The sequence below is a fragment of the Simochromis diagramma genome, unplaced genomic scaffold (assembly GCF_900408965.1).
Source record: "Simochromis diagramma unplaced genomic scaffold, fSimDia1.1 OVJJ01000343.1, whole genome shotgun sequence".
In the NCBI taxonomy this organism is placed as follows: Eukaryota; Metazoa; Chordata; class Actinopteri; order Cichliformes; family Cichlidae; genus Simochromis; species Simochromis diagramma.
The window spans coordinates 4,207,972-4,235,755 of NW_024386831.1; the positions used below are offsets into that span (position 1 = coordinate 4,207,972).

Below are 27,784 nucleotides of genomic sequence, written 5' to 3' on the forward strand. Positions count from 1 at the left end.
GTGAAAATGATGTGATTCCTTTTCACAAAGAAGAGTGATTTAAGCTGCTGATTGAATCTAAAAATGCAATATTAAAGTAAACTTGAGCATTTGCAGTTTAAACAGAACAAGTCCTCTGCTATTAAAAGTAAAACTATGAGTGTAATTGTAGCACCACACCGGTCAGCGGCAGGTATTCACAGACATGACTGGGATGCCATGCCTTTAATTACACACTGATTAAGGTGACCGCTGGACACCGGATTCATAATCAGTCCCAGAGCTTCATGCGCAGCCACTGTTTGATAAAATTAAGTTTGAACAGAGTCCTGGGTTTTGCTTCGGGCCTATTTGGTGCTCTCTGGAGTAATCCAACAATAATCTGCTCCACAGATCTGCTGCAGAGCCTGCTTCTCCAAACCCACAGAGAACATTGCAGATAGCCATTTATTTCATAAACCTTCACTTGCGATGATGTAGGTGTGTGTGTGTGTGTGTGTTCCTTCTAGAGATTCATGTGCAGAATATTAATACAGTACATTTTGTTGGATTTTTATGCTTTCTTTTTCTGAAACTAATTCTAAATTCTGCATTGTCATCAGCCTCGTGTGTATAGTTTTCTATCAGTATCCTCCTAAATATCAGCCTCCTTTTCAGTTCTGTCCTTTGAATTTATCCATGACTGAGGGAAATAACCGACTCTGGAAAATGTGACCACCTTCTGTAATATTCCATTTGTCTCAGCTAAATGACTCTTTGGGAGATGGATCTTTCAGGAGCCCAGTTAAAATATCTCTCAGCGCCGTAATATCAGGTTGTTCCGCTTAAAAAATTAGACATCCCGACATTGTTCAGCCGTCGCCCATTCATTCAGAGTTGCTAAGCAGCACGTACACACAGAATATCATCGTATTGAGGAGTGGTCGTAAGAAAACATTTCCATTTCAGGAACAGTTTACAGAGCAAGCAGAGTACACAGCAGGTAGACACGGTTTAGTTAACGTTGTGCATCTTTTAAAGACGGCGCACGTGCTGTTTGGATAGCGTCTCTCGTGAAACGGAGTGGAAAATGTTTTCACAGATAAACCCAGGAGAAGAATGATGATGAGAGAGGTGGGAGGTTCGGGAGACAGAAGTTGACAAAACACTTTTTCCACACATTTGTTATGTACATAACCAACAGTCTTATATTTTTTTAAGGTTCTGTGACAAACTGGTATTTGTGTTAAGTTGCTTTGAAAGCTGTATGGGAGGGAATGTGATGATTTACAGACACAGACAATGAAAAGGATGTCATCACCCAAATGGTAATGGTGTAGGAAAAATTGTGTACATTAAAGACCCGTTTAGCAGTTTGCTATACTGTTATCACTTAACATTTACTTTTAAATAAATGTGACTCTTATTTTATCAGATAAATTCAAAGATTTCTAATAGTAATTGAACCCTACAAGGCACACTGTAGAGTCCCCATTTACACTTACTGACACACATATTCATTGACGATTTATTCTGTGTTGTTTTTTGCCTGTCACATGTACATCTGATGGCTTCACTGCGGGGAATATCTTCCCTACAGGCAAGCCAACATACACGGATCAAACTGCTGACCCTTCAGTTAGGTCACTCAGTAGATGACCTGCTCCTAAGCCACAGCTGCATAGTAAGTGTTGTTATATACAAATATCAAATGAGCCAGTCAGATGGAAACAGCTGAATGTATTTAGTAGGGGTGCAACGATACGGTTCGATATTTTTTCGATACAAAAAAATGTTCATGCTTTTTTAATTTATCATTTATTAAAATTATAAATATATATTTGAACTCAAAAGTACAGTTTTTAAATGTAATGTTGCTGAAACAACAAAGTAATAAAAAAAATAAATCTATCTGATCGAGAAATCACTCATCTTTGGAAAAGAGAGTTTATTACAGAGAAATGGCTCTTTCCAAAATAAAAGCTATACTATACGCTTCTTCTGGGCTACATTCTCAGCAGCATATTAAACATATCAGGTTCCCATAAGGAGAATCATGTGCTAACGGCTGTCTAAATGACTCGGGTAAAGTTTGTAGCATGCGTGCTTGTTGTTTTTGTCTGCTTCCACTTGTCTTTGCAGTAGGATGATGTCGGCGTAAATGTGCAGTCATATTCGTTGTGTTCCCACTAGTGCTGTCAGCGTTAAATTTGAAATGACGTTAACGCCACAACACGGCAAATCTCTGTTAACGAGCTACCGCAGATAGCCCTGTGCGTGGGGCTGGACGGTGTCAACACGTTAATGAGCAAACTGCGCTAGCGCAGTAGTTCCCACCCTTGTAATTGAGCATTGCGTGGCACATCCGACATACTGTTTTACTTTTGTCCATGACTCGCTTACCTTCAGGGTCATACTTCACATGAAGACCAAAATAGTTCCAAAGGCCAGATCTAAATGAGGGTGGGGGAGGTTCAATTTGCCATGTTGCAACGAGCTTAGCTTCTGTCTTGCTAGCTTGCGCTGCGCTCAGTGGATCTGCGCTCGACAGTGCAGCCTAGGTGGAGTAGTCGAACGCAGATCCACTGAGCTCTCAACACAGACAGCATTGTCAGAAGAAAAGTTGATAAAATAAATTTAAAAATTTGTATTGTTCGATACATATGCGTACCGAACCAAAAGTACTTTATCGAACGGTTCAATATCGATACGAGTATCGTTGCACCCCTAGTATTTAGGCATGTAGATGTGTTTAAGACCACCTGCTGAAGTTAAAATTGAGCAATGGCAAAGAAAGGTGATTTAAGTGACTTTAAATGTGGCCAGACGGGATGGTCAGAGTATTTCAGAAACTGTTGAACCATATTTAACATTTTCAGAGAGTGCTCTGAAAAAGAGAAAATACCAGTGAGAGCTATTTCTCTGGGTGAAATGACTTGTTGATGCCAGAAAAGTAATTCCACCCAGCTGCCTTCCTATCTCGCAGAAAAACAGCAGGAAACCACACCGGGCGGCACTTTGGTCAGCTAAGAACAGGAAACTGAGGTTACAATTCACACTGCCTAACTAAAATTGGACAACATGAGATTGGAAAAAATGTTGCCTGGTCTGAGTAGTCTCAGTTACTTCTGCAACATTTGGATGGCAGGGCAGAATTCATGTAAACAAGATCAAAACATGGATCGACTTTGCCTTTTATCAAGAGTTCAGAGTGATGTGTAATGAAGTACTAGCATCAGTTAAATCCCAGACACTACCATCTTCTGATGGCTGCTTCCAGGATAATGCACCAGAGCTCAAACTGGTTGCTTGAACATGACAATGAGTCCACTAAACTAACGTCATCTTCACTGTAATGAGTCCAACAGAGAAACTTTGGGATGTCGTGGAACGTGTAGATTCACATCATGGATGTGCAGCTCTAAGATATTTGCTCAGATGTGCTTTAAAGTGAATTAGAAAATATCAGCACTAAAATGTACTTGGACAGAGTGGCTGGCAATTTCAAACAAAGAATATTTGATATACCAGCTGTTTAGTGAAACCTAGTACTTTTGCCACCATGCTGCATGCACCGTGGTTGAAAAAGAAATCGCAAGACCCTTGTAATGCAAGCGGGGTGTGGTTGTCCCTCTTCATATTGTAATTCACGCCATAAAATTGTAAATGTTCTCATCAGGGTTTCAGAGTAATTCCCTGCATTGTTTGCCACGAAGGTTCTGTTACATTACCTCAGAGGGGCTTCAAAGTCAAAGCTATTCCACACTTTGTGGCTTTAATCAAAAGCCAAACTATTTTATTACCAATAGTGTTAATATGAAGCTCAAATGTGTTTTACATACAAGCCGGTGATGACGTAGTGACATTAGACTTTCTGTAACCTAGACACCAAAATATTTCAGTTTGATATTTCATATCTTATCTCTCAACTTACATGATCTATTTGACAGGCCAGTAGCATTTCTTTCAACCACTGGTCCGACAGTGAATGCTTTGTTCCAGGATAGAAGGCCCTGACAGACATTACTTCATACACCCAGACCAGCTAAGTTGAAGCATGTTACACAAGGAGCGACACTGACGTCACGCTGGAGCTGCAACGCAGGCCTGGAAGCCCTAACTAGCATCCCTGGGTCAGTCAAAGAAGAGGAAATATCTTTCTCATGTCATAGGCGAGAAATTTCCCATGCCCTGTCTCCAAGAGGTGCAACATACGCTCCACACATGACAATGTGTTAAGCCACCATTACATCATGTGTGACTGTGTAATAGGCATTCATACACTTTTGCTCCAGTACTGACAATAAAATCCTACAATCCTCCTTTTTCAATTATTCTAGCAAAGCTAAACATGTTAACATCACTTTAAATGATCTTTTTATGTGCTGCAAATTTTCATCAGCCAAAACATTAAAACCCTAATGTGTCGGGCCTTTTTGTGCTGCCAAAACATCTCTGAGTTCTTCAGGTCATGGACAGGACCCAAGATCTCTGGGGGTGTCGCATGGTGTTGAGCACTGGGATGCTGGCAGTTGATCCTTTGGATTTAGTGGACTCTGTTTTGGGGCATTGTTACATTCCCCAGGCAGTCCTGGGAGAAGAAGGGAGAGACTGGGGTAAGTTGCTCCAAGGGGCAAGATTAGCCATGCCTGCTAGCTGCCTCCTTCCAAGAGAAAGATGGTCACTGGCGCCATCTATGCCTTACCCTTGATCAGATTTAGAGGATTCTCTTGCAAAAATCATCCTCCAGATGCAGGTAAAGGATTTGCCATACAGCTGAATTCTCCATAGCATCTAGTAGCCTGATAACAACAGTCTACTAAGACAGTATCAAAATCAATTCTGCCAAAAATTAGGTCGTGAAAAGTTGTTCTCAAAATATCAGATGATGGCCAGCATTCCACCCCTTCATTCCAAAAGTATTATTGACAAAATTACTACAATTTATTCTCATTATTGACACAATATTTATATTTCACTTTAAATATGATTGTTATATATGCAATGAAATTCTGTTTAACTTTTGTACCACATTTATTGAATCCCACTAATCATGCATTTAACAATTTTTTGATGTATGGGGGTTTCTAGAGTCTACAGCACCACGCAGTACAGCAGACAGTTCTGTGTGCAAAAGCAACACAAAATTACCTGCCACTGTCATTTTGATATTGTCGGTTATATGATACAACCAATATCTTTGTAAATGGACTGGAATTTATGAAGCCTTTTTCACCATTACTCAAAGCCCAAAGCAAGGTACTTCATGCTGTTAATACCGTTTTTATTGATTGCTCGCTAATGGAAGCAGTGAATGCATTTTGAATTTCACAATCTTACTAAATTAACTTTTATTTGTATACAAACAACCAAAACGACAGTAGCCTCAAGACCCTTTGACACACAGGCTGGAGGATCCAGGGATCAAAGCTAACAGCCATCCTTGAATTTGGGAGAAAAGTAGCTACGTTTAATACAGTCTAAGGAGCTTGGAAAGAAAAGCGTCCGGACTTCTTTAAGTTACTTAAAGATGTTTCACCTCTCATCCAAGAAACTTTGATTTTAAGACAGGCCTCCAGTAAATGCTCTATATAAGCAAAGCCAAGTTTCTGGTTGCAACTGTGAAGATGTATGTCTTGCCAGTGCAGGGTTCTCATACTTCTTTTCCATTTAATCATCACGTGGTGTGCAGCCAGTTCTGTCTTGCTGCCTTTTGAGAACCAGCTTATATTTCAACAGGTTTGAGCACTGAACACGTTACGTAGCATTATGCTGGAAAAGTTGGGGTAATTTTATGGGAAGAAAAAAAAACAAAAAAAACAGAGACAGTGCAGGGATGAACTTCACGTGCTTCCAAGATGCCAAGGAGAGGAAAGTCTGAAGAGTGTAGAACACTTAGTGGTATATAAAGCAGTGTTACTGTTTTACTGAAGCGTTGAGCATTGTGGCCTTCATCAGGGTCTTCATAAAAACATAATGTAGGCAACATTTTGAAATAGCAGAGGTAAACAATAAGTTTGGCTCTAGATTGGGGATCTAAAGGCAGCTCTAAGCAGAGTTAAAACTAACAGATCCCAAGCATAAAGCTTGGGGTGTGTTGGAGTTGGAAATAACAAATTTCCTCTGATTGTGAGTCTCTTTCAGTTTGTGTGTGCTGACTTTGCACTGTAGCCCACCCCTTAATTCCCACCCCACCCCATCTTCCACTGCTGGGAAGCTGGATAAGAATATGATTTAACACAAAGCATAAACATTTACGTTAAATATGTGTCTGTGGTGCCTGTGCGCTGGCTTCTTGACTCTTAGAGTTTTGCTAAAGTCTCTCTAGGGGGGCTCTGACTGGAACACGCCTTTGGGTAGCATGGGAACAGGCAGGCTTGGTCTGGGAAAGGGAGCAGGCTGTTCATTTCTGTTGCACAATCCAATTAGCTCCGAGTTCCACTGATAAGAAACAGCACCAGATCACTACAGAAGCTTTGTGTGAGAAGTCGTGCGTCTAATAGCTGGCTGGTAAACAATCGGCAGCATCTTCAACAGGTTCCGCTTTCACCAGGGATCTACGACAGCTGGTTAACAACAGAGGTACGTGACTGTAGAACTTTTTATCTTTATAGGTTTTGGGTTTCATAAAATGATTTACAAGTGTTGGCTGGATGGATCGCCGCATAGGTTGTAAAACCAACTGCAATATAACAATTCGTGCATTTACATCACTGACAGTATATGTGGTTTTATAGAGGGACAAACATCACATGTGCACATAAGAGAGGAAAATACAAAGAGAAGAAAATGCTTTTCAACATTCCATGGCAACATCTGTTTTCACTTTTTCCTCCCACGAGATAAATTCATTAGTTTGTGGGAATGTCCAGGAAGCAGATGGACATCATGTCTTCATACACATCCTTTTTTCTTTCAAGGTGTATGCTTGGGATTGAGGTGAAAGTTGGAAGCTTAAATGTTAAATGTATATCTACCTTTGAAATGCAGACTGACAAAATAGGAAAGGGTCTCTTTTCTTTGTCTTTGTTATTGTGCATCATAACTAGAAAATACAAGAAATGTCAAATGTGGAAACCACTATATGCATTTCAAGGAATTAACACTCCAGTGAGGGGAGGAAGCAGAGAAAACAAAACTGGAGAAAGTGTCATTTTGTAAAGCTCAACAAGACAAATTAACAGAATAAAAACAGAATGGAGAATTTAGGTTTGTAGGGAGCTGAGGAGTGATCTGACTATCCCTACTAGCAAAAACACACATGCACAGTAGGCACATTGTTACAAAATCCCCATTTGAAAACCATCTTGCATTATTAATGTTATTTTAGCTTATCACTACTTTGTCAGCAGTCATTTCAACTGCATGAAGCAAATTGGTCCTAAGAAATAATCTCGTAAAAAACGTTGAAAAGGAAAACCCAGTCTGTTTGCACAGTTGCTGAATGGTGGGATTTATGGGACCGTGACCCCAAGGCCCTGACAGACAGCGGGGAGGAAAACAAAATGTGGGAGAAAGGAAATGGATCACTTATCAGAAGCAAACCACAACTAACAAGTGTAGATGACCCACCACCTAAAAAAATGTCAAAACCACTGCAGTGTCAGGAACACTACCTGTCTTATGAGTGCTGTCAACAGCCCTTAAGCCACTGTGTGATCTTCAGAAGCTGCAAGTAAGCTACACAGGAACCGTGTAACCAAATACCCCTTCTTTCACAACTTGGACTTCCTCAGGGGACTCGATATGAGCCAGAGACAGCAAGACTGTTGGTCTGTGTAAAGGTGCCTGATAACGTGAAGGAGCCAAGGTGGTCGGAGACTTTGCTGCAAAAAAAGTGAGAAGTGTCACGCTGGTGCAGATGGCTCCGTCAAGGAAGTTTGAAAACACCTGCACTCTGTGCATGCTGAGGATGTAAACCAGTGGTTGTTCGGTGTATTAATGAATTCTCATAACAATCTTTTAATAGATCATGCTGACTGCTTACCTGCTGGCAATCTTCTTCATCTGCGCAGGTAAGTGTAGTCAATCACACAATCATTGCAGACCAAAAATGAGAACTTAAAAGGTATATTTGGGTTAGAGGAATCTTTTTTTTTTTAAAAGTTTTTATAGCTAAATGTATCAAGACAGACAAAACAGCAGTTATTCACAACAGGAAAATGGGAGCGTTTCCAGGTTTTTTTTTTTAAATGGGCCGGCAAAGGAGAACCTCGGGTGGCAGAGGGGGGCTGGGTTGGGGGTGGAGATGTCTCACAGGGACAAATAAAAGCATCTGGAAGTTCAGTGAGTTCTAATAATGTTAATATGCTCCACAAACATGCATTAGATGTAGCTGCTTGTAGCAATGTTGGAGTCACACTGAAGGGCAAAGGGAGCTAATGGAGCTAATAATATATTTCAGTTTTACTGCATGGTCTATCAACACATATTTGGCTACAGTTTGCAAAGTGAAGGAGTAAAGGGGGCACAATTAAACCAGCAGCATTCACTGCATGCAATATTATTTATCATTATACTCCTATGGCAGTTGTACCTTTCGTTTTGTGTGATTTTCAACAAATTACACAACATCAGAAAAGATTTTCAGCTAGAATATTTCATTCATTTCATCTGCATGCATATATTTGCAAGATTCAGTGAAGACAGAATTATTTGTCATATAAAAAAGGGGGTGTGAATGAAGTTTCCTTTATGGACACCACATGAACTATAAATATAATTTAAATAAATAAATATAAATATAGAGACCCTGAAAAGCTGAAGATGGAAGATTTTTACGTTTATGTTTTCAAATTGGGGAATTACAAGATATATCCAGGCCTGATACATCTTCTAATTCACAAGAACCCTTCATTACATTTAACTGAAAGCCAATTTGAATTATTACAAAAAAAATGAACAGGCAAACAGTGGTGTTTCTAACATTAATACGCGCTATCCTGAATTGAGTCAGCGGTGCTGACTCTCGCCTATGCTGTGCAATGTCATTTTCTTCAGGAATCACAGCGGAAGCTGTCCGTCCACCATGCAACGAGGACCTGTTTGACATCAATGTTGACAACTGCCTCTCGGATTTCAACAAAAGCATGGAGACAAGTGACTATCAGAACATGTGCCCGTGGCCTATGGTTCAAAGGTAAATGTTAGGCTCTTCTTTTCTTCTTCATTTGTTTATCTTTTAAATTTAGCTAATATAAAGTTGTCAGGGTTTTTTTTCTGTGTTTATATAAGAGAGACAAATGAGTTTTATTTAACTGGACAAGAGGCTCCCATGAGTTTCCAAGACTTGAATGAGTGGTGTGTGATTAACCAAGCATTAATGCATGAGTCTGTGCTGAGCTCAACATGAGTGAAAACACAGGAAGGCTGGATCTTTATCCAGCCTTCCTGTGTTTTCACTCATTGAACTCTACAATGAAATACAGACACTTCTTTTTACTGCCTTTTCAGTAAAGACGTATAATAACCTTTAGTCATGGGAAAATCAGATGCTTTCCAGTCTCCTCATTACATTTGATGCCGGTCGAAGTTTTAATTACTCATATTCTAATGAAAACATGTGAGACCATTGCTCTTGGGCTCATATTTCCAGACAGCAGTTGTTTCTGGAGACTTTAGTCTTTGCCGTGCTACCTGGAGTGGATGGCAGTGGACTTTAATTATGACTGTAATAATCCATATTTTACTGTCAGCATAATTTGGGAGATGAGGTACCGTAGAGTTTAAATGGTGTGTAAGGGTGGAGTGTCCATCGTCACAAGGAGCCTTGCTTGTTGATCAGGCTTCTGGCTGTCAGGTTCAATTGAGCCTCGGTGGATTTTTTCCACACTAAAATTTTGCAGCGACATCTGGTTGCGAGATTTATGTTTGTTTAGAGAGGCTACGGTTGCTTCTCTGCCCCGAGGACGTGACAAATTAATGCTTAAACTTGAAATGTAAGCTGCTGCCTAAACATCAGCGGGTGATTTCTCCATTTATAAAAATCTTGAAGACACTCAGGCTGTTGATGTTTTTGGCTTTGTGCGCCTATAAACAAGGCGCCTATAAGTGCAATGCAACTGTGTGACATGGATCTATGATCATGCCAGGTGAACTGAGGCAAAAAGCATGGCTTCTATTCATCTGCTGTTGTTTGTTCATGCTACATCCTACTCAGCACAGTCATATGTTCCCATTTTTTGAACCAGTGCACCTGCACATTTTCACTGGCATCAGGATATTTTAATAGTGCATTTGCAAGAAATAAACAATGTTTATATTATTTGGTATCTTATGGCTGATTTTCCCCTAATGATAAATGAAAATGTGCTGATGACCCATTTAAAATGCATTAATGGTGGGTTCTGAAAGAGGGTTGGTCTGTCCTCATGATGCCAAATAAATAATTCATGCTTACCTGATCTTTTAATTTATTAATAAGTCTTTACTCAGTTATCCCATGAAATGAAGGTCTGTTTGCAGACAGTTGGGTGTGTTGTGGTCAGTAGAACACACATAACAGCTCTGTTGCCTGGCAATACTGTTAGCTAAACGGGAAACAGGAAGCTGAAATGTTAAGGCCTCAGTCACCCAGGTGGAGAGACTGATCGGTGACCCTCTGACAACCACAATGTTTATCCCTCTGCTAGTCGCTAGGTGAAAATGGTTGCAAAAATGCTACTGCACCAAAAACTTCCATGTGATTACTTCGGTCACTAGCAGATTTTTGCCACTGCCTGCCGTTTGCATGGAAGACACAGACTTGTGTGCAAATACTTACCAACTACTGAGCAGCAGTGAACCTTTTTATGAAAAGGTGGCGTGTTTTATGAAAGCTACAGGCGACTGCAGCAATCTGCAATTGTGGAAAATAACTTTTTCCCTAGTGACTTGTGGTTTCCAAGGATTCACCGAGCAGACTAAGGCCCAACTCTTAAAGCTACATGTATGAATAATGCCAAATGTGCTGACGTGGAATCTGATTCTCAGCCTACAGATTCATGCTGTACATATTTCACACACCCTAAAAATGTTACAAGCGAAATTCTTTACCGCCTGAGTAATTTTGAGTCACCTTGACTTTAGTCTCACTCTCTTTCTCTGCAGCAACTACAACAAATTGATGACATGTGTGGAAGACTGGGCTAAGAAAACTCGGTGTTGGGGTTATGGATTTTTGGTAGATGAGATTTACTTGGAGGTCCACCAGACGTACTTTTCGCTATGTGGATACGTTCGTGACCCCCCACTCTTCACTCTCATCATGTTAATAGCACCGTGTATTATTGTCACACTTTTTCTGCCTCTTCTGTGTGTTCACATCGCCCCCAGGGACACATAAATACCCAGCGAAGGAAAATTGGAATTTTTTTTTAGCCAGTGTTCTGACAGTGCTAACTGTGCTTGCTACCTCTGTTGCAGAGATTCAGGAAATTCATCCTGGAAGAAGACACTTCAAGCTAATAAACAATCATTTTACATAAATCAGAAAATACATTTTCTATTCAATGAAGTAGTGAAAACGCCTGACTACTTAAGTTTGGTTGGATAAGTATCTTGGGCTGTTCACAAAGAGTTTCATGATCCAAAAGACTGCAACGGAGAGGACAACTGTACAACTGAGACTCTTTTGGACCTAAATGTATTTATCTAAGCAGACAAATTGCAGGGGAGCTTATAAACGGGTGTCGTAAATTGAGCAACAATGACTGCAAATCCCCCAAAGGTCACGTTTGGTGGAACAAAGCAAAAATCTCACCTGTTTTAAATATTCCCCTGTCCCCTTCAGGATCCCTGTGCACCTCTGCACCATTTCCAGCGCTCTGGCTGTTTTCCGATCTCTCTCTCTGGAACTCCTCCTTTTGTTAAAACAACAACACTTCCAGCCTTAAATTTAATATTTCGAGAAGAATGTCAGAGAACAACATCTAGTGACTAGTGACTGACATTATCTCCAGTCACCATCATAGTGTTGGTATGTGGCTTTCATAGTGTCAGCACACGAAGCATCCACTACAGGTCGGGTCCTTTTTGACAAATGCTCTCATGAGACACCTCAGATTTTTACAAAAGACACTCTTGACCTTATGTGCTGCCTCTGCACTTGGACAGTTTTTATTTTTTTTCACTAAAAATTGTATTTCTAAAATGTTTTTTCGTTTTATAAACCATCATTATGACCTGTATAGAGTGAGCCAGACTAATTACAAGTGCTGGAAGCCGTCCCGAGGTCCCACAAAGGCAGTCTTGAGGGGGACATTGGCTAAATCTACAAAGCTATGTTTTTTATGTTTGAGTTCCAAAACCATAATGCACAGAAAACAACATTTTACAGGATTTTGTCATCCAACTGTAAAATTATAGGAGATATTTTACTAATTAAAAAATAATATTGTTTTGAATATTACCCTCCATAAACAAATATGAACACAACTGGAGGAAATCTATGAAAATGTAACCATTTCATTGTTGTAGTGATTTTTCCCTGCAAAGGTCAAACACTGTATTTCTCTGTGACTTGTTTGGTAAATATACAGTACATATTTATCACATTATACAGTCTGTAAAATGAACATACACTGAGCACTTACCTAATGAATGTCCTTCACTTCCATTATTCTTCCATGTGTGGCAGAAGTAATCTGGTTTATACTGTAATCATTTTTATGTTGACAGAAATAAAAACAATTCCATTTGTATTTGAAACACATAATAAATATTTATTTCAGACAAAAAAATAATGCTTTACAGTTTTTTGAAAACCTCTTTGTAGCCATAGCAAGACAGACCTGCTATTAAAGTATTCACATGACCTAAGTGTCAGTCTACAGATGCAAACATACTGCATTTAATTATTTTTTTCATCCAATTACTACTTAAAAGGACTGTTGTGCAGAGCTCATGCAGAAAACTGTGTCAGTAAAACAATGTAAAGATCCATTAGGTGTTTTGGGGGGATTTCAATACTTGAATAATTTTATGGTTCCTTGTAATCTGCAAAGGATGCTAGCGTTCTTAATCTGACTGAGGATCAGTTGCCCAGCAAAAAAACAGAAAGCAAGTTGAATGTTTTAAGCCAAAGGGGAATTTTCTCAAGAATCGGTGGGTAAACTAGAGACTGTTCAGATCCAGGAGTGCCAATTGGTGATATTATGTCTAATAAGACTCTAGCATCATTTATGCACAAGGTGTTTTTTGGTATTTGTTACCTGATGCACCCGGTTAATTAAATAAGTGCCACTTCAAACTCCTTGTTCCCCAACATGCAGGTAAAGTTACCAAGTAGCGCCTAACTCTAATAAGCAAATTTAAGCGAAATTTGCTAATGCGGGTCTCTAAAACGGGACCATTAATTGTCAGCAGGTAATCTTGCCACCAAAAACACACCTTGTGCATAACAGGGAGTCCCAATTAACTGCTGACCCCGCTGATCATGAGACTCGCTAGCTGTTGTGTGTTGTAGAGTTCTTTGGTCTGGCTCTTATTAAAACCTTGCTAAATGCAGCTTACACAGTGCTGGGAGAAACGTATAGTCGTTTTGTCTTTCGTGGATCAGTCACACTAGAGTAAAAACAGTCCTTATGATTTAAAAAAAAATGGTGGTTGCTGTGATTTCATGGAACTTTGTTGCTGTCAAAGACCAAGTGCAACTACTGGTGTCGACCAACTGGTCACCCAGAGGTTGAGTGGGTGACGCCCTCAACCTCTGGGCGACCACTTTCAACTCGAAGGCAGTTGCACAGGTTGCCAAGTGGAGAGAACTTATTCGTGGTGGGAATGGGACTCACTGTAATCACTCTCAGGCTGGCAAAGCTTTTCAAATAATCATTGCGTATTTTGTAAGCACAGAAAGAGTCTGTCTGTGCAGCTGAGTGCAACTCGACTGTGACAACTCCTTGCAATACGGGACTCGACTCAAGTGGTTGCCGGCTGCTTGTATCCCGATTATATTCCTCTATTAAAAACAAGGCTGCAGAGTGCTTGCGTCATTTTGCACAGGTAAAACCACATCCTACTCACTCTGTCTTAGTGCTCTTTTATCACCGTCTGGACTCAGTAAATTTGCTTTGAAGAGTACAACTGACTGCGAGTGGTTTCCAGACCTGGTTCATTTAGTTTTCCCTAGTGTGACTTCAGCATAAACAAATAGCATAATCTTAAAAACCATAGGTGTTTCTCACTGAACTGAACTGAACGTATTATTATTCTATGAATAAAAAAAATACTATCCACAAAAAGGAAGATTAAAAAAGGATAATACTGGAGATAGTATTTAATTTACAGCAGGAGATGAGGAAAATCTGATACCAAAGACAGAAGAAAAAAAATTAGTGGCATTCCTTCAGCATCCACCATATTTCTGTTGCTCTTAAGAAAATATCAGTATTACTGCATTTCCTTGTAGCAGTTAATCTCGTTTCACATGTATCTGATTTATAGTTATATATAGTCAAACCGAGTACACTATTCAATATGCTAAAGACCCAAGCTTGTCAGATGTCTTCACTCAAGCTGATGACAGCGGATTAGTCTTGGTTCAAAAATAACAGAGCTAAGTCTTAGAATTGGGTGGGTGGCCTGGCCTGCTACCACTGAGGCATAAGGCGACGAAATGAGGTGACGTGAGAACGTTGACATGACAGAATTTTCTTTCAGGGTCAGAAAGACCAGAACGGTTTTTCTTTACATCTCGTGTGTTCTGACATCCAACACCAGACAGGACCAAGAGGCAGCGCCACACCTTTTCTTATCTTAATAATACCCACAATTCCACTTTTTCTCTTGTGTAAATACTGAAAGGATGTTTTGGTAAGTTTGCTGGTTCTTTTTAGGCTGTGGACTCCACAGACACAGCAGCTCGTGTCACACACAGTCGTATCGGGCATACACCTCAGAGCCTCTTTCACCATCACAGGTCGAATCAGCACAGCACTGTTGACAAACAACAACTTTGGCTAAAAAATGAACTATCAAAGCTTTCACTGCATATTTAGTTATTAATGGCACCAACAAGGCATTTTACTTTAAAAAATAAAATCTTTACCCCCCTTTTGATTCTCATGTTCTCAGCCACTCACAGCTGGCTGTACAGCATCTACTCTTAGTCTCTCATAGTAATGCACTTAGTGCTCTGTGTACAACTAACATTAGTGTGTGCTTTTTAGGTATGGAAGTTAAATATTGACAAAACTATTAGACATAGAACAAATGTAAGCTTTCAACAAACTATTAAACAATGTTAGTCTGCCTGAAAAGATTTATAAATGCTTTTCATTTTCTAAATAAAACTATACACTTACTGGTCACTTCATTAGGTACACCTTGCTATTAACAGGTTGGACCCAATTTTGCCTTCAGCGCTGGCCTAATCTTTGATTGCACAGATTCAATTAGGTGGTGGAAACATTCCTCTGAGATTTTCGGTTCAGACTGACATGATAGCATAGCTTTGCACAGTTACTGCAGATTTGTTGGCTGCACATCTACCATCTCCCATTGCACTGCATCCCAAAGGTGCTCAATTGGAGTGATAGCTGAACTCTAGTTTAAGATCACTTGAGCTTTGTGACATGGTGTGTTAGCCTGCTGGAAGAAGCCAGCGGAAGATTGGGACATTGGGGTTATAAAGAAATGGACATAGGAAGCAATAATTCTTTGGTTGGCCGTGGTGTTTAAAAATGGTCATTACACATTGTTTTTGCCACAATACCATCCAAATGCTGCTTGCTAAATTTCTTTTGGACTCACAGACTACAACTAGCAAGTACAGCTTTCAGGGTGACAACTACAGTGGAAGGTAGTCCAGATTATTTCAAATGAACTGTCGTCCTTGTAAATGAGATGAATACAAACTGAAAAAAATTGTCTGTAAGGCAGAAAATATGATGGATGCTTGCTTACTCAGGGCAATCTAGAGTTTATCTTACACTTTTTAAATTTACACAATATTAGAATAATTCTAGGTTACAAAAAAATACATAAATGTCACAAAAAAAAAAAAAAAGAGTAAAAAAAAAACCCCAAAACATCAACAACAAAAATAGTTTTTTCATTTTGTTTGCATTTTTTTATTTGGCAGTGCGCTTTCTAACATGGTGACCACTCATAGTTGTGTCATTAGTGAACTTCCATAAATCAAGTTCCTGCCCCTAAAAACACACTCAGTCAGAGGCAAACATTCAATAATGTCACGAATACGGATAGGGGTGGGTATAATGAAGAAAATACCTCACTGTCTCTGCCCTCAGTTTGCCATTCCAGTCTCTGTAAACTCCTGAAACATAAACACATGGTTGAAAAGGTCCATTAATAACGCAGCCCATTTTAAATGAAACTGCTACAGAGTGCTAATTCAAAGCACATTGTGTTACTCATTAACTCGGGGAGCTGCAGAATTAAATACAGACTGCAGCAGGTGTACGCTTCACATCAAAGTGGAGCTTCAAGTGCAGGCCTACAGAGAACAATCTAGGGGGGAAAGAGAGATTCATTTACCGTTAAACTTCTATGTCACTTCACTGGAGTAAACACATAATTCTACGCACTTGACCTCTTTTTCCTACATTGTACAACATAAAAGCCGGGACTGTAAGCCATAGATTTTTACATAGCAAGCGCCGGATTGCCCTGACCGCTTTATTTACACAAAGAGGCAACAAACTAAAGGCTGGGGAGCAATATTTACAGATCAAAGGTCAGTTTCCCCTGAGACTGAATCTTTGCATGGCTCATAATATAGGGCATGGTTATGTGAAATAAGATGAATAACAGTACATTGCTGACCATTTAAAGTATGTTTATAGTGGGGTTTTGGCCTTGTTTGCCAGTAATTTATAGAAACCTCTTCAGCTGCCAAGCAGTCTCTCTCTCTCCTAACTTACTATGCACTGTTTTCTTTTAAAAGGTTCATAGACTAAATGTTAGCAGTAGATACATTTTGGTAGTAACAGTGCAAAGAAACAGACTTTCATGTTGAATTAACCTTTTTGCCAAGCATCCCCCAGAGTGAGGAATTTGGGTTTGGGTTCAATCATCTCTGCTGTTCTTTTCCACTTTCACTGAATGTGATCAAAGAGTGAGCCATCAAGATATTGTAAGAAAAAAACAGCAGACAATTGCTGACTTTCTGCAGTTATCCACCCAGTTAGAATCCCCAGGACTCAGCTGACGCTTCCCGAGTGTGTCAGTGATGAAAGCAAGGGAGCCACCGAATGCAAACATGGAAAAAGACCAGAACCCAATGTGCTCACTTTTTTTGTTGCATTCAACAACTCTCGTCTATTTAAAATCAATACGAATAAACTTTATAATCCTAATGTTTGGTGAACCAGACAGTGAATATCCTCAAAACATCTAAATGTGAAGCTTCTTCTTTCAGTTCCTAAGCTTTTAATTGCTGACCGTAAATGGACCATTGATCCAAATATAGTAAAATCACACCAATTTCCAACACTAATTAATGAATTAGTTTTATCTTTTTGTTGTTTTATGTACAGCAGCTGCTATGTGTTTCTGTGTAGCATGAAATAAGAACGGCTTATGAAAATGTGCATGTGTCAAAACTACACTTTATTAGGTACACCTTAGGTAGTACCAGGTTGGACCCCCTTTTGAGATCTGGTGGAGGGATTTTGAGGTTTTTGGTCTTCTGCTGTTGTAGCTCATCCGATTCCAGGTTCAATATGTTGTTCATTCCAAGATGTTCTTCTGCATACCTTGGCTGCAATGAGCAGTTAATTTAGCTACTGCTGCCTTCCTATCAGCTCAAAGCAGAATCTCCTCTGACCTCTGGCATCAGCTATGCATTTTCACCCAGAAAGAGAACAGAATGGTCTCAACATTCTGTGTAAACCCTTGAGATGGTTTTGTGGGAAAATCCTAGCAAATCAGCAGTTTCGGAAATACTCGGACCAGACTGCCTATCACCGACTACCATGTCACATTTAAAGTCACTTAAAAACACCTTTCTTCCCAAATCTGATGCTTGGACAAATTTCAAGAAGTCATCTTGACCTGTCTATATGCATACATACATTACTGCAGTTGCTGCAGTACGATTGCCTGATTAGATTTGCGATAACAAAGAGATGAACAGGTGTACCTATTGAAGCAGCAGGTGTCCGTTGCAATATAGGATAACTCTAAAAATAGATGGTAAATTACAATCCCAAGCTCACAGTCAGTCTGTGCAATGCAACCTTCATGCATCCTGCAAATGTTTAAATGCTCCCCAACATTTTCAGTACTATCGTGTCTGTGTTAGCCAAGTGCATTATTCATGACATCTCTTAAAAAATATACCAAATTTAGCAAAAAACTTACAGATACTTCAAATAAAGACACATTTTTCTGTTTTTAACGTGTCACTCTACACAATGTTCTTTATATTTTACACTAACTCTAACAGTAGCTTAAGCTATCCGAAATCTAAATACCACTAAGAACATGGTATAGCGTTAAGTCCAAAAGGTCACAAAATAAATAGATACAACAAAGTAGAAAAATAGGTTTAGACCATGTTAGCTATTTACTTATACATCCAAGGTCATAATAATGGGATCAGTGGAGGGCATTAATCACCTTAAAAAAAGTACAGTGGCAGCCCATGAAGAGGCACAGTCTCTAGGGGATTTTGGATTCACGGGAGACTACATTTAGAGATGAGGACTTGTGCCAGGGAGCTGGGTTGGCAGAGAAACGTGACCTTTTTTCCTACAAGTCTGTACAGAAAGGAAAAGGACTGACTTAACTCCTTGTTTGCACACCATTGCAACCTATAGACAAAGGCAGTAATACAAAGGAAAAAGGCAGTTTAACAACAGAGGCGGTAAAACCAATTGAAGGCTTTACATTTAGAGAAAGTTCATCTGAAAAAATTATTAAGTTTGATTGAAATCCTCTCCTCATTAAAGAAAATCTTTCCTTTCTCACAGATCAGTCCCAAAATAAGCCTGAATTAATCAAGCCTGCTGCAGTCCTAAAGGTCCCCGCTATCATTGCACTTATGCCCAGAACCTGCAGACTAATTAAAGGGAGACATCAGGTAAAAAGAGTTCATATAAGTTATGTATGCTGCTAGATTTGGTATAGTCCACTTCAGGTATGCATTCAGAGCTATTTCTGTCAGGGTTAAGACATCGACACCACCACAAAGATCTAACATTAGATGTGCTTTTAAAAAAATGGATTAAATAAAGGTAAAAAGTGCTTATCCAGCTATAGATTCTGTATATTTTACAAACACCATTGCAGAAGCTCTTCTTGCTATCCAGAGACAATGAGGTTTCCAAGATTTGCTTCCTCCGATCGGTCAGACCTGCAGGGTTGTAGGTGATCCTTTTAGCTGGTTCCAGCTTAAATTTATACAAGCATGTGGATCTCATTGTACTCATCTCGTCCATCTTCATCAAAGTTGGGCGAATCTTCATCACAATCCAGCTGCAAAGGGTTGAAATACCTTATTATTTTCATTTAATGTTCATTCTGGACAAATTAAGCATAGTTTAGCGCTGCCAATTAAAACAATGCTGTGGAATAAACTAGCACACTGACACCATCATTGTGAACGCCTGAAAAAAATAGGCTGCTTTTCGCAAGCTAAGGCTTTAGCACAGAGCCCAAGAGACCAGCCGGCAACCATCTGCTAGTCATGTATTCCCTGACCACTTGGCAAGTGGTTGCTGAAGGTTGATGGCATTTGCTGCCGCTGGGTACTCTGCTAGCAATGGTGAAGTTAGGAAAAGCGTGACACAAACTGTTTTCTGGAAACAGAAAACATTAACCTTTAAAATAAAAGCTGCATCTTTTGATAATTGTTGGCTGCGGTGGCGAGGCACAACTTTTAATCTGAAGGTTTCTGGTTTGCGTATAACTTTTTCAAGGTTTACCACTGCTCAGCTATTATTGACTTTTTAGCGAGTTCAAGTAGCAACGGGCAGCAACTTAACCTAAATTAAACACAAAGACAGAAACAGATGGAAAAAGCTAGCCTGACTGTTTAAAAGTCACCAAATCTTGAAGAAGCAGACTACAGTAATGTCTATCTAATTTTCTGTGTTAATCTGCATTAGCCAATTTAGCATCACAGGTGCAGGCTTTCAAATTATGTTTAACATATAGACAAAAGTAAGAAATTTTTTAAAACGTCTGCTTTTAAAAATATATAAAATTCTTTTTCTTTATATACAGTTTAGAACTGAGTTATAGCTTGTTATTGGAAAATGTGGTAACAAGAAGAACATTCGTGAAACAATTAGAATCCCCAGTTCAAAAAAACCCAAAAAAACATTGGAATGCTGTAATTTTAACTACATAGAAAACGCAATGATCTGCAAATCTCAAACCCATATTTTGTGAACTATAGAACACAGAAAAAATACAAATGTTTAAATTGAGACAAATTACCATTTCAAAGTCATACGGTCATTTTGAGTTTGATGGCAGCAATATATCTCGAGAAAGTTGGGACAGGTACATGTTTACCACTTTGTAGCGTCTCATCGTCTTTTTACATCAGTCTGTAAATGAACTCAGGAGAGCAGATGCTGGACTTTTGGGAAAGGAATGTTGTCTCATTCTTGTCTGATAGAGGATTCTAGCTGCTTAACAGTCCTGGGCCTGCTTTGTTGTATTTTCCATCATGTCCCAAATGTTTCAGAAAGGTCTTGTAAAGGTATGAAGTATGCACTTTAGCATTGTCTTGCTGAAATATGCAAGGCCTTCTCAAAAAGACATTGTCTGGATGGTAGTGTAGTTGCTCTAAAAGTTGTATATACCCTATGGTGACTTTCCAGATGTGCAAACTAAGGCACTCATACATCCCCCCTAGAATCGGAAATGCAGGCTTTTGAACCAATAACCAGCCAGAGGTTCCCTCTCCACTTTAGTTCAGAGGATGCAGCGTCTATGTTGTCCAAAAAGAATTTCAAATCTTGATTCGTCTGACCACAGAACAGTTTCCCACTTTGCCTCAGTCCATTTTAAATGAGCCTTGGCCCAGAGAAGCGTGTTTCTGGATCATGTTTGCATATGGCTTCACAATTTTACACTGAGGAATATTATTCTGAGAGTGTTCCACAATTCCCTTTTATTCAGTCATGTAACCGACCAGTTGCCAGTTAACCTAATTACTTGCAAAATGTTCCTCCAGCTGTTTCTTTTTAGTGCCACTTACTTTCCCAGTTTTTTGTTGCCTTTGTCTCATCGTTTTTGAGATGTGTCAGATTCAGACTGAGCTAGTATTTTTCTGGAAGCAAGAAAATGTAGCAACACAGGAAAATGTAAACCTTTGATATGTTTTTTATATTCCCATGTGAAGAAAATATGGATTTATTTATGAGATCTGCAGATCGCTGCATTCTGTTTTTATTAACATTTTACAAACCGTTTCCACTTTTTTGGGATTTAGGTTATATTTATGGAATTATTGTAGAAAATCATTGATGGTATGTGTCAATCTTGACTAGCAAAGGTCCAAATCATGTACTTAGTAGTTTTCTTTTTTGTTTTGTTTTTTTAATTTGCATTTCCCATACATGGATCATTAGAAGTTTTTCTAGGAATGACTTTCCCTCAGGTTCACATTATTTCATCCACTAATGTGAACATGAGACAAACCAGAGCTACAAGGCCATTTTTCCCCTTTGACTTTCTTTGGTTTACCAATTGTCTATAGTGCAGAAAAGCAAAGCAAAGAATGTGAAACAGGAACATTTATTATGGAGTTCATACAAGGGTGAAGGTTCGAGGGAGTGGAGGATTTGACGTCAAGGAGGTTCAGCTTTGGCAATTTTCAACTTTTGCCAGTCCTTTAGGTGGTTTGGGGCAATTGTGCAGCGCAGAGGGTTCATGAGAACACATGAACGGTGGTCAAGTTAAGAATAAGCTTATTTTCTTGCTCTTAAAAAGTTGACATTTAGGAAATGGAAGGTTTTAATTTGACAGTGATGACATGTATGGGTTTAGGTGGATCTGTCCAAGAAAACATGAAACCCAAAAGCAATATCTGCATATGTCTTGAAATAATTTGGATGAGAAAGATGTCCATGATCACAGGGGCAAAAATAATCATCAGAACTGTCAGGGGTCAAGTTTGTTTCAAGCCCTGCAAGTCAGTATTAGACCGATATAAAAACATGCCAACGTCCGCTGAATTTTAAATTTGCCGTATACAGTAAGTATCTCGAGGCTATGTGGGATCGGATGATTGTGGCAAACATTCTCGGAAAGCCTCTGCTACCTAAACCTACCGCCTGGAGCTCACGCTCCTCGAAGATCCTGGAGAGGATGAGGCGTCGCAGCGGCACCGTCATGATGAGGACGAAGGGGAACGCCAGGGAGGCCGCAGTAGACTTCACTACCCACAGAGCCACGATGCATGCCAGCTGGGTGATGGTAAACATGTTCATGCGCCATGTCTTAACCTGAAGAAACACACACATATTGGTCAGAGGGTTAGAAACCAGGAAATTACAGCACAGACAGATATATCCAGAGATGCACAAATCACATTTTTGGCTCCATCTAGTGGAAAATTCTGCATCTAATCGTTTTTTTAAACATGCATGAGGGTTAGATTTCCTGTCTCTCTTTTTTTAAGAAATTCACCAGGGAAAATTTTGAATTACAAAGCCATTAAGACTGGATTTTAAGACATGGGAATGGTTGTAATTTATTTACAGTCTCATAGGCTTTATTGCAAGTTATCACGATAAGCAGCTGCAAAGTTGCTCTGGCTGTGAATGGGAGACCTGTTAGCAGGGAGTGTTCCCTACATAACAAGATCTAAGCTTTTCTACGTGAGCTATTAGGTTGGAAACCGTGCTGTTAAAAAAAAGAGAGAGAGAGCAAGCATCTGCGCACTTGAGGACGTGCTGTTTAAGTTTCTGGTAAGACATGAAATACAATCCTACTATGTAGTCCCATGGAGAGTGTGTGTTTTCACGTACTGCTGCTGTGTGTACATAAAGATCCCACTACATCCCAGTTATAACTGTTTTTTTAACATCTAGGTAATCTGCTGCACATGTAAACACAGCAACTTTAGAAAAAGAGGTTATGTTTTTGAGTTGAAGGTGTTAAGTTGGTTTGATGGTGTTAAGATTAGCTGACCTGACAATATCGGAGCTTTGCTATTTTCCAGATATATCACATGTTGATGTACGAGTTATTTTTTTATTACACAAAGTATTCTGTGACCATGGCAGAGAGATAACCCGTCTCTATAAAGATGCAGGCTGCTGTCACATTGCCCGTGCTGTTTGACCGCTTAACAAAAGTAATGAAACTCATAAAGACAGCCTGGCTGTGTGCACCTTAATTTATTTCAAATTTCAGCAACAATATATTGGGCAAAGGATGTTGAAGACGGAGCTTCATCCAGAGGTTCATGGATGTAGTGAAGGAGGACATGCAGAGGGTTGGTGTGACAGAGGAGGATGTGTCTTCTTATAGAAGACTCTCTCGAGTATTGCAGGATCTTTACCTTTTAATATAAAGCATTTTGAGGCAATGCTATAGCCAGCTGATGCAATATAAATACTGAATGATTTATGGGAGGCAAAATTTACAAGGTTTTAGAATACAGCGCAACACGACATGAAGTAACGCTAAAAGACTAAAATTAAGACATTTTTCTAGAGTCTAGTTTTTATTTTTATCTTTTCTGATTTTTTTTTTTTGCTTTAATATTTTAATTAGATGTTTTAAATTACAGATGTAAATGGTTTGACACCAGTAATACAAAGAGTAGATAAAACTATGCTATAGTCTGACAGCTGCAGGTGAAATAAGAGGAATGGATGAATTAGTAACCAGATGGCCAGAAAATGAACTGTGCTTTTCCCTAAACTGTTGAGGTTACTCTCAGATTTGGGTCCAAACTCCAGGAAAAAACTCTTTCGAAACCAGGACTTTAAACCAGAAATCTGGTGTGTATGGTTTTCATTGGGATTTGTCATTATCCACTGTGACGTTGTATTATGTCTCTGACTCTCAGCATCTAAGCCTCTCTGTTTTTCTTTTGATTTAACTCAAACGCTGAGGACGGACGTCATTTTGGTCCCGCAGTTGCTGCTCTGCTGGCTTTGGTTTCTCCATGTTACCGCTCATAATAGAGCAGAGGGCATGTAAACACTGCTATTGCGTGTGCTACCTTGGTGACGTAGATGTGGTCCGGGTGGTGCTTGGCAGGCGTGACCATAAGCGTTATGCGTTCGTACAGCTGGATGCCCGTCAGAGAGGTGACCCCCATGTACAGGAAGATCCCGAAGAGCACAGCCAGAGGGATGAGGCGGAGAATATCTGTCATCACTATGGACATACCTGATGGGCAAACAGGGATTTAAAGGGGGACTTTTAACATGATTTTACTGCATGCGTGCACAATAACTGGCAACTGTGGAGAAAATTATTCATTCAACAAGGGAACGGGAACGGCCCTTAAAAACAAACACGCTGTCGTGCCTTTTATTAGAAACACACTCCCTCTTCAGATGCCTTGGTTAAGATACTCTGAGGGCTAATCCAAACAGTCTTCTTCCTAATCCAAACAGCATTTCACTCAAACAAAAGCTCAACAATCACGATGACTCACCACGCCTGCATACCCAAACTGGATCAAACTAGACTTAAGATTGCTTCGGGAACCCTACCTTAATTGAAACAAGACTTTCAGTCGGCAAAACGCAATGAGTCAGTGGATGAAAAACAATGCTGCAATGTCAGGCAGTGCATTTTCACTTTCACAAAATTTTCTTCTTGTAGAACGACTGTCTCGGCTCATTTTGAAGACAAACAGAATGAAAAATCATTTTAAGCTGTTGTTGGGCTGAGTCAACCTTCATGAATGTCTAGACATGCAGAGCTGCCACTCTTCCAGCTCGCGTTTATTTACCTAGAAATAGCCACTGGTTCAGATTCTTGTTTTATTCCATCTTGAATATTGATCTGATGTAAATTCTGATCCTTACACTTTCCTTACATAGAATGATAAGAAGTGTAATTCTGCCAGCCGATTACATTGTCTCCCCTTTTCAATTAATTTTAACTAAATTAAATAGGTTAATTTCTGCGTTAATGTTGGCAAACTCTTAAAAAACAACAGGCTTTATATGTTTTTCTGTAATTGGACAAAATAATTGCGTTTATTTTGACTTTGGAATTAATGTTGCTATACTTACTATGGCAGCAGCCACACAGTGTATATGCAATCATGTGAAAATGGACATTTTCACAGACTCTGTGCAAACCCCTGAAAGACCAAGTGCACCCCATTCAGTATCTTGTAGAGCCATCTTAACATTAAGTAACTTGAAGTAATCTTTTTCTGTCTGACTTAAGAAGAACTTTAGGGTTGATGTAGCTCATTAGGTATAGCAGGTCAACTATTTGAGGATTAATTTATGCACAGTTCTCCTTCCTTAATCTCCTCCTTTTCCTTTTGTTGATTTACTGCTATAATTTGGATCATTGTTCTGTTGCAAGACCCAATTTCAGCCAACCTTTAGTTTGGCTTTTGCCACAAGTGGCACAGTGCATTATTACCAAACATTATGACTCCACTCATATGTCCAAAGCACATTGTTCCAGAAGTCCTGTGGTTTGTTCAGATGTAAACTTTGCAAAGCTAAGTACACTATGTTCTTTCTTTTTACAGAGAAGAGGCTTTCTCCTAGCAACCCTTTCCAAACAAGCAATACTTGTTCAGTTTTTCTGATTGTGTTGTCATGCACTTTAATATTTACCATGCTAATTGAGACCTGTAGAATCTGAGCTTTTGGGTTTTCTAACACTGTCTCTGTGCACTGAAAAATCTGAGATCTGGCTGAATATGCTGGTCCGTCCACTCCTGGGGAAAATGTGGCATTGTAGTAACACATCCGAATGCTCCAGACCAGAAAACTACGAATACTGCTTTTATAGAAGTGTCCAAACTTGCTAAAGATCAGTTAGTCAAGTGCATTTGATTAGCAGCATCTGGCTACTACTTATCCTCTTAACTCCTCCGAAAGAATTAATGGTTTAATTTGTTTTTCACAGGACTGCACAGATTCCTTAAAAAGCGTTCTTTTCATTTGACTCGGCCACTGGCTTCACTTTCAGACTTTGACGCTCCATTCTTGTGTTAAAGCACCTTAAAACTGCATTCCTTTTAATGGCCTGCAGTGGGGAGAAAATACCCCAACTCCTCAGCAATTAGGACCTTTTCCTAATGAGTTTATGGACTTAATTGATTATTTGAAATCTTACATAACAGAGCATGATACACATTTTTTTTAAAAAAAAAAAAGAGAAATTGCAGTCAAAGTGCTGTAGACGTTCTAAACAACCATCTGTTTAGAAAGTCTGCAAATAAATATACATAAATACAATGTATGTATATCTAAAACAACAGGCTTGATGTCAGGCCTTTCTAACTACAGTTGCTAAGCTATGATCAAAAAAGGAAGGGGGTGTGCTGCATAGTCATTTGGTACTCCCCACTCCCATCCTTGCCTCTCCTCTTACCAACAAGCACAGCCACAAGAAGTCCGGTGAGCCTCTGCTCTTTCACCTCCTGGATCATGGGCTTTTCTCCAGGAGCCGTGGCCTTGCTCATCACTGTGAGCGCGTTAACATGAGTGACAGAGCGCACAGTGGCTGCCGTGAGCCACGGCAAGCCAAAAAGGGGGCAGAGGGCACCCAGGATGACAATGAGCAGGAGATCCAGATGGAAGCCGGAGCCTTTAACCAGCCGACGCTCCTTCTTACTGACTATCAACCTAAGATGTTGGAGGAACAAGACGAAAACAAGAAAATGTTTATTTTAGTGAACATATTTCATGCACATGTACAGAATTCTTTGCAACTGTATATAATCATGGCGTGCGAACGTACGAAGTAATTTGAGTTTCCATGAAAATAAGAATGAACACAAGCAGGGCAGGAACAACAGACGCCCCCATCATCCAAGTGGGGAAGGGCTTCTTGTCACCAAAGGGGCTGATAAACCAACCTCTCTTATCAGGAGACGTGACAGAAAAACCTGATGGCACATCGAGTTTCTAAAAGAGAGAAAAAAAAAATCTGTTTTTAATACTGAAAAGAAAAATGTGTTAGAGCTTTTGAAAAATGTCTGCACTTGCTGTGCAGGATTTCTGTGATTAGCAGTGACGCTACCTGTGTGTAAGTGTCAGTAATGGCGTAATCCACCAGTACTGAAACTAAGATTGAGATCGGGATGCCAAAGTCACCGATAATCCTTCTGGCCTGGGGATATCAAGAAACCAAACAATAAATTAAAAGTGAAAATACATCCCAGATCTCATAAAGAGAAACATCACTTGAGCATAAGTCAAAGATTATGAAAAAAGAAGTCATGCAGAAGGGAACAACCTCCTGTTGAGTGGAAAAATGCTGATTTGAATTGCTTTTCATATGAATGAGTATAAATTATATGACTGATCTGCTCTTTTTTCATCAAAACAAACCACTTTAGCTATCAAGACTAGCCAGCAGTAGTTTGTCTGTAAAACAGAAGCTTAAAAACGTATTTGCATCACTGAATAACTGCACATAACCGTTTCAGTGCAGAGACAAAGATATTTACGATCTGAAATCACACAGCCTACCTGCCTCGTCTCATCTTAAGCTACAGTTTACCTTCAAATATAAACTGTGAAGTCTTGATACATGCTCTGTCATCCAGGTACAGAAATGCCAGAAATATTCATCTGGAACAAGTGAGTTATTCAGTCTTAGCTCACTGCAGGTTTTCCCAAACTTATAAATGATACAGTTGCATAACAGTCATTATGCATTCAACTGCGAATGAAGAATACATTTGTATGAGTGACAAAACATTTCT

General features: G+C 39.5%; 1 protein-coding gene across 9 annotated transcripts in view; it reads right to left on the reverse strand.

The window, feature by feature from the left end:
• Positions 1–14,770: 14,770 nt before the first annotated feature.
• The window catches only part of slc4a3 (solute carrier family 4 member 3), a 62,128-nt gene continuing 49,114 nt past the window's right edge, over positions 14,771–27,784 (reverse strand). For 7 of the 9 annotated variants that reach the window (XM_040027574.1, XM_040027569.1, XM_040027572.1 and 4 more), the window contains 6 exons: positions 27,097–27,186; positions 26,815–26,981; positions 26,446–26,699; positions 24,092–24,261; positions 22,188–22,361; positions 14,771–19,377 (listed from right to left, as the gene is read on the reverse strand). In XM_040027574.1, coding sequence (XP_039883508.1) covers positions 19,300–19,377; positions 22,188–22,361; positions 24,092–24,261; positions 26,446–26,699; positions 26,815–26,981; positions 27,097–27,186 — 933 coding nt within the window. In that variant the 3' untranslated portion in view covers positions 14,771–19,299. The remainder of the gene's footprint in view (positions 19,378–22,187; positions 22,362–24,091; positions 24,262–26,445; positions 26,700–26,814; positions 26,982–27,096; positions 27,187–27,784) is intronic. The other 2 variants (XR_005695245.1, XR_005695244.1) reach the window with 2 other exon arrangements.